The sequence below is a fragment of the Mytilus trossulus genome, chromosome 8 (genome assembly GCF_036588685.1).
Source record: "Mytilus trossulus isolate FHL-02 chromosome 8, PNRI_Mtr1.1.1.hap1, whole genome shotgun sequence".
NCBI classification, from domain to species: Eukaryota; Metazoa; Mollusca; class Bivalvia; order Mytilida; family Mytilidae; genus Mytilus; species Mytilus trossulus.
This window is the reverse complement of record NC_086380.1, coordinates 28,043,895-28,052,121: the sequence shown is the minus strand read 5'-3', so window position 1 is coordinate 28,052,121 and position 8,227 is coordinate 28,043,895. Positions and strand designations below refer to the sequence as shown.

General features: G+C 32.4%; 1 protein-coding gene across 1 annotated transcript; it reads left to right on the top strand.

The window, feature by feature from the left end:
• Nucleotides 1–2,436: 2,436 nt before the first annotated feature.
• Nucleotides 2,437–8,012, top strand: LOC134681803 (short-chain collagen C4-like). The gene is made up of 4 exons (XM_063541442.1): nt 2,437–2,872; nt 5,056–5,136; nt 5,880–6,023; nt 7,076–8,012. The coding sequence occupies exons 1-4, from the start codon at nt 2,560–2,562 to the stop codon at nt 7,408–7,410; spliced, it is 873 nt and encodes a 290-aa protein (XP_063397512.1). The 5' UTR covers nt 2,437–2,559; the 3' UTR covers nt 7,411–8,012.
• The last annotated feature ends 215 nt before the right edge of the window (nt 8,013–8,227 follow it).

The window sequence follows — 8,227 nt, the reverse complement described above, 5'->3', positions numbered from 1 at the left end:
GCCTATACACAAACTGTCTTTATCTTGAAGTACGTCACTAATACTTAATGAATTTATACATGTTGTAACCTTGAAATGTAAACTTAGCATAGAGAGCAGTTTATCATAAATACCCAAATAAAAATGTTGGTTTTGCACAAGTCATGTCATCTCTGACTGTTCATGACGTTAAAATGCTAAATCCCTGGGATGTGTTTTAGTTAAATTTAGTCTCTGATGCATGTTTTTTATTAAAATTTGTTTTGGCTTTTAACTAGCTATCAGTTACTGCAAGTACTCTCAAATCGTATTGTCTTGTTAATTCGACCTGTTGATACTGTTTATAATGCTTTTTGTTATTTTATATAAATATGAATCTTGTCACTATACCAACTTTGATTATTTGGAATATCTTCTAATTTTCACTTCGTACTACATTATATAAACTTCAAGATTTACCTGTTTTATCAAAGCCAGTTTTCTTCAAAAGTGAGACTATTTTCGAAGTGTTACATATTTCGCAGTGGTGTCTTGCCATGGCTTTGTTTAGACTTGTTTGTTTGCTTTTTGGCCTTGAATGTTTGTCCCTTTTATTTAATTAACTGTGCGTTTGCATTCAGATATCGCAGATCAAATTTATTCGTTCATACATTTGTAGTGTGTTAGTTTATCTTTTTTGATTAAGTTAAGCCTGCCTATTGATATTTTATCGTGGGTTTTTCTATGTTGTGATGTTATGCTATTGTTTCAGAAAGAGGTAGAAGGTTTGGTACCATTAAAACGTTTAATCCCGTTTGCACCTGTCCTTATTTAGGAATCTGATGTACAGTAGTTGTCGTTTGTTAATGTAACGTATACGTGTTTCTCGTTTCTCGCTTTTTTATATAGATTAATCCGTTGGTTTTCCCGTTTGAATGGTTTTACACTAGAAATTTTGGGCCCTTTATAGCTTGTTCTTCGGTGTGAGCCAAGGCTCCTTGTCGAAGGCCGTACGCTGACCTATAACGTTTTACTTTTATAAATTGTTATTTGGATGAAGAAATGTGTCATTGGCACTCACACCACATCTTCCTATATCTATTTAGATCATATGTTAACTGTTGTCGGATAATATTTTTTTTTTTGGCCCGCAACCTTTTTCTAAAGACTGATGTTTTCTTCTTCTGTTTTTCTGTATACTATGATCATACATATACTATAAACGATCAATGATATATAACATAGCGACTCTCTATATGATATATCAGTGACCGCCGTCACTGGATAGTTAACTATTGGAATAAATAGTAATTAGCAAATTTGTTTTATTTATAGTAAATTTATGATCATAGTATACAGAAAAACGCGACAATAATTATTCTGTTTCCCAGTAACCCGACTAATCTTCAGTCTCACTATCGATCGACAATTACCAAAAAGGACGCGGAATCATAAAAGTTAATACAAGTTATGTGTAAATGGAAGTCTTTTATATGATTCAAAAGTCAGTCCAAGACGGAAACAATATCCGGACTTATTATGGTGTCAGACCACCAATTCAAAATCCTTATCTGTTCAAACAAATTTTGCAGTTTTCACAGCTTTCTAAATATTTCACCTTAATTTTAACTTCATAGAAACCAGGTATATCCTGAATTGTACATGTATCAGCTTTCTGCATGACAAGCACCATACCTGTAAAGCCTTCTAACACAAAAATGAACTTCGAACAGAGGTACTCTATAAATAACCCCTGGTTTTCTGGAAACCTTGAATTAGTACACTATGTAGCGCATTAAGGTATCACAATACAAAGATTTTTTTACTTCCAATCACAAACCTTAGAAGCGAATGTTTGACTAGCCAAATTATCTAATTTCTCTTAATAAAAATGTTTAATACAAAAACACAACATATAAAACTATTGCAGCTTTATCGTTGCATGTTGTTTGAAATGGGATTAGAAAAGGGTCTCAACTACATATCGTCACATACACTGAATATTTTCATGTTTTATCTGTAGCGCAATATTTAAAATCGCTGTTTTACCAAACACTTGTATTCAGTAGTAACATTCTTTGGTATGCGTACAATTTCTTCCAAATAAAGACATTTTCTAATTTCGAGAACAGTTTGCTTTTGTAAAAAACGAAATGCCAACCACATATATACAATGAACATCAATCGAACATGTGCTTAAAGTAAAACGAAGGTCACATACTGCAAGTCGTTATATTATCACAATATGTAAAATAAGACTCGAAATCCTATAAGATATGAAGAATTGTTTAATCACAGTACGCGATATAAACCAGATTGTTGCAAACAACCTTGCCGATGATCACTTTAAATTACAGACCATCGTTACATACTGATGTTCAGTATAATGAGTTTTGTATTACATATCGCCAAAAAATGGAAAAAAGAGTTTACGAATTGAATCAATACATATGTTATGTTTTAGTAAACATAGATAATTTCCTCCAGTGATTACTGATACTACACAAAAGAACATACATACAGTCTACGTCTGACAAAACGAAAGCCTTGTGGTTAATCTTCATGTATTGGTTTTTTTTTCTACGATAAATTTAAAGCAACATGATGCATATATTAAATCTGCTGTTGTTTGGTATAATATCTTCCAAATGTGCTCCAGTCCATGACTGCATTGGGGAACAATGTCGGAACATTATATCGGTTCCACTGATCGATGAAATGAAAGCCACTTTAAAAGCTGATTTGGATGTTTCCAAACTGAATAGTGTTTTGCATAATTATATTCTGGAAGAAGTGACAAAAGCTGTTAAAGTATCTTTCGATGTTCAAATGGAGAGGGCAGTCGAGGACATCAATCGGAATGTTTCAAAGTTGATGCAGTCGGACATAAAGACAAAATTTGAAATATTACAAGGTAAATACATATGTATACTACCATATATGATTAACTTAAGAATGAGATATTTTAATGAAAAAAATCTATTGGTTATCACATTGCTCATCTGATTCAGCTCAATCTGTACCATTTATTTCGATTATAACTGGTTGATTTTCTGTTAAGATATACCAACCAAGTAAATTGAATAAACAAGTGAAAATAAACACTTGATCGAAAAACTAACTTCAATATTTTTAGACATCAAAAAATGTGTCTCCTTCATGTCAAGCTCTGATTCATTGTCAAGATTCGACAGCTGTTTTGGTTTTTAACTATTATATCAACTATTAAAATTATTTATTACATTTCCGTTTGAGGCTCAACGGAATATACATTTTTAGAGTAGCAGAAAAAAGCAAAATACCAAAAATACTGAAATAGGAGAAAAATTCAAATCGGAAAATCCTTATCAAATGGCAAAAAAAACAAAACTCAAAAACACCAAATGAATAAATAACTGTCATATTTCGGAATTGGCACAAGCATTTTATAATACAAAAAAATGTGGATTGAACCTGGTTTTACATCTAGTAAAACCTCTCACACGTATGACAGCCACGTCAAATTCCATTATATTGAAGACCATTTAAAACGGATATGCAAATATGTTGTCTAAAGACAAAGACAACCGATAAACACACGACTAAAATTTACAAAATTACATACAAGTCTAAAAAAACATGAGACAGAGCAATAAGTTCCCAATTTAGATGAAATAGACAAGTGAGAATATTATATTCCATATACATCAAATGTCAAATATTATATTCGATAATCAGTATTTTTTGTGGCTATACTTTCGAGATAAAATCGACGATTGAAAAAAATAAGTAGTGATCTGTGAAACAGTTAATCGATAACGATCAACTTTCTTATGATGCCGCTTGTAAAAAAAGTTTAAAAGCTTAATTGTAAACAGCAACTTTCCATTAAGATGTCTCAATAATAAACACAAGCTTTAACACATGGACGATGTATCGGCCTGCTCACATAATGCAGTACAAATGTGTTGAAAAGAAAATATGATTGTTGTTGTTGACTTGTATAAATTCAATTATTTTGACATTGCTGAAGTGAAATTTATGATGTCGACATTGATACATTACTTTACTTTTCTAGATTGGCTATAGGTATAGGGGGTTGATATTTCTTAAACACGTTTAACCCCGCCGCAGTTTCGGGCCTGTTCCAAGTCAGGAGCTTCTAGCCCTTGTTAGTCTTGTATTATTTTTAGCTTTAGTTTCTTGTGTACAATTTTGAGTTTAGTATGACGGTCATTATCACTGAACTAGAACATATTTGTTAAGGGGCCAGCTATAGGACGTCTCCAGGTGCGGGAATTTCTCGCTACATTGAAGACCTGTTGGTGACCTTCTGCTGTTGTCTTTTCTATGGTCGGGTTGTTGTCTCTTTGACACATCCCCAATTTCCATTCACAATTTTATAGTGATCAGCGGTTGGTGTATGTTATTTACAATTTCAGCTATTGCTGCTGTTCATTAATTCGAATACTATTCACATACGAATTGTGCATTTTGTCTTTGATCAATGTTTAGCAAAGGAACATATTTATTTTCTTTCTTTGCGTCTTGAATTTTTAAATAGCATTTAATTTTCAATGTTAAACTTGCATTTAAAACAATGTCCCCTTACTAAGATTGGTAAAATAATTATATCCATGTATAAATGAACTTTATTTGAAACTGTGAAGTTTAAATGGTTTGTAAAATACTGTAATCCTGAAAAAAAATTTGTAAGATTACAATATTTTTTTAACAATTTACCATCCAAAACCGCGAAACTCCCGACACTGGCGGTAATCAATTTTGAGGACTTGCAAAAAATCTGCTTACCCTTTCCGAGCACCTTTAATCACCCCCAGTTTTTGATAGGGTTAGTGTTACTTACCCTTTAGTCGTCTATGTTGTTTCATGTGTACTATTATATGTCTGCTTTGACTGGAAGAGTTAAGAACCTAGTGACATTGATGTTTTACATGTTTTGTATAGATGAATTTGAAGAAAAAGAATAATAATCTGTAAACGAAATGATGATATCCCTTTACGTTTCTCTATTCCGAAACTGCTGTTTGCAGATGAAAATGATGTTTCTAATATGCTGGTATCTATAGCTAACTGCGTTTTTTTCTTCATTTGTAGACGAAAGCTTTAAGGGCAATACATTTGTTAGATGGGGCCGACAGTCATGTGATGGAACGCTGTCGTCATTAGTATATAGAGGTATATGAGAACAATATATTCATTAAATTATTGAGACAATGAAAGGCATGGAAAATCTAGAATATTTACAAAACACATATAAATAATGGATGTCAAGAGTGGAATTGGGCCTTCTTGCATGATAAATAAAAAAGGTTTAATGCGATATTTGTATGACCACTTTCAGTTATACATGATCGATATAAAAGAAAGAGATTATTAGGGTACATTAAGGGTTGAAAATATAGAATCCACCACTGCAACAAGTGTTATGATATTTCTCCCGTAGAGACAGTTAAATTTAAATATGTAAAACACATGAAACAATGAATTTCCCGATATTTTTTTATATAATTACATGTAACTGCTGAGAGCTGGAAGATATCGTAATACAAGAGTTAAAATGGTGCAATATGTTTCTGTAGTAATTCAATCCTTCTTTTACAATGACAATTTGCAGAAAATTATGTTTTTCATTTGTGACATTCTGAGACATGGTCTCCTTTTTCCAAACGTCACAAATAGAAATTCAGAAGAAATCGATAAAATTCAACGTCATTTAACTAAATTGCGACCAATCATTCGCAAGGAACAGATATATTACTGGTGGTGAGAACTATTTTCTTACACTGCTAAAGAATTGTAAAAATAAAAATTGCACAAAAATTTGACAAAGTACCCTTTTTTAGTTCTGTTTTTGTTATTGGCCGTATAAGTCGTGGTTTTCAAGCGCATTTCCATAAGAGATGATGTATTTATTTTAGGATATATGGCTGGTCCTACGCATAAGGCACAAGGAAGTGGATCCAATTATTTGTGTCTAACCAGTAATCCCCAAGCGGGTTCTGTCCCTGCAGATTGGGATAGCAGTCCTGGACTTCTTTATGGCATCGGTTGGGAATTAACAGGTTTGAAGATAGAAACAAACTATTTGTGCAATCTTGTATAACTAAATTACACATACCATAATCTTGTTGCAAACAGCACGTCAGTTCACATTTTTTAACAGTGTTGATCAAATTACATTGTTATTTTATGATATCATAATTGGATTTTCTATCTAGAGGACAGTGTAGTGCGAATTCGTGCCAATATATGGCAGTAGCATGAGTTCGAACCCCGGCGAGAAGAACATACAAATTTGCTCACGCAGAATTACAAATGTTACGTCATGACGCTGATGTTAAGAGGAATTATATATATATAAACTTAACATCTGCCAAACATCTGAAGTGCTATATAGAACAACCAACCTTCGGCGGTGGGAAATCAAACAATCCTAGCGGATTATAGATTGATTTTTTCTTTCCATTATTCTTTTTTTTTCATTTCGGGGATTTTATTAGACTTCTTTGCGGACTTGTATTTGGATGTAGTCTATGCTCTACTGTGACATTTTGATCTTAACTTATACATATTAGGACTCAATTCTCTTGCTGTCACTTGATAATTTTGAAATAGATTGATGGTGTTTTTCTTCTTTCATTGTTATTCGTAACTTAAATGAAAACAGTCCTACTGAAAATAAGATCGGTTATTATAATTACAGGAAATAGACGACAGAGGGGCTAACAACACCCTTAAAACGAATACAAAATACTAAACATTAAGCTTGATGAACATCGCACAAACATGAGACGGCATCAGATGCCAAGGAATGAAAGTATATACATGTGGGTCTGATATTTGCTCCCATATTCTTGCACATGACAATCTATTAAAAAGTACCATAATAATTGGTATAGTTTTTCACTGACCAGATCCCTCCATTCCCACCTCCTTCTTAACATATTCTGGCAAAAATTGATTGACCAATACGGACACATATTTAAAATCGATGTCAAATAAACAAAACTTGCAGCAATTTTCACGAACTAACTTGGTGTCTTTATTGATTTTAAGAATTCATACCTGATATTCTTACACAGAGCCGCTCGTTGAAATCGCACATCTATTTCAGGAACTGACAGAAGTAAAAGTTTAAACCACATTGATGACAAAGATGTTCCATGTGCTGTGTGTCTGACAAAAGGCAAAACAATATTGATGATCCCTGGTACAACATCCTGCTATGCAGAATGGACAAAGGAATATACAGGGTTTCTAGTGTCGTCCAGGAACGAGAAAGGCTTTGTTACAACAGAATATGTGTGTGCAGATGAAGACCCGGAATTCTACGGATCACATAATTATAATCACGGGCTTATTCATTTTGTAGAAGTCAAATGTGGAAGCATTCCGTGTTCTAAGTATGGAGACAAAACTAAATTGAGCTGTGTTGTGTGCAGTAAATAGTCAACTATCCCTTATCTAAATGATGTCAATAACAGTTGATTGATGTTTAAAGATGATTGCCGAACTTGTTAACACCTTTGTCAGATATACATATTTTTTTTTTTATCCATGTAGTGTCATTAAAAATTTTGCCTGCTAACCCTTACTTGTCCATTCATTATTTTGTGACATAAACATTAAAAGGCACTTTTTGAAGTCTAATAAAAAATCTGTTATTATTTCATTGTTATGGAAACAACAAAATTGAGCTGTGTTATGTGTAGTAAATAGTCAACTATCCCTTCTTTGAATGATGACAATACAGTTGATTGCTGTTTAAAGACAATTGCTGATCTTGGATTGTTTTACTTGTGTCAGACTTACTACCTCTTTGGTTTTACCCATGTAGTGTCATTACAAATTTTGCCTGCTAACCCTTACAAATCTATACATTATTTTGTGCTATGTTAAAAGTCTAATAAAAACTTTGTTGTTATTTCATTGTTATGGAGACAAAACAAAATCAAGCTGTTTTGTGTGCAGTAAATAGTCAACTATCCCTTATCTAAATGATGTCAATAACTGTTGATTGATGTTTAACATGTTTAAAGATAATTGCCGAACTTGTTTTACACCTTTGTCAGATATACATATTTTTTTAGTTTTATCATGTAGTGTCATTACACATTTTGCCTGCTAACCCTTACCTTTTTATTCATTATTTTAGGTAATATAAATTAAAAGGTCAGTTTTAAAGTCTTAAAAGTTTTAAAACTTTTTTTATTTTCTTATTATTCTGTAAAAAATAAAAAGGGTATCAATGACAGAAACTAATTAT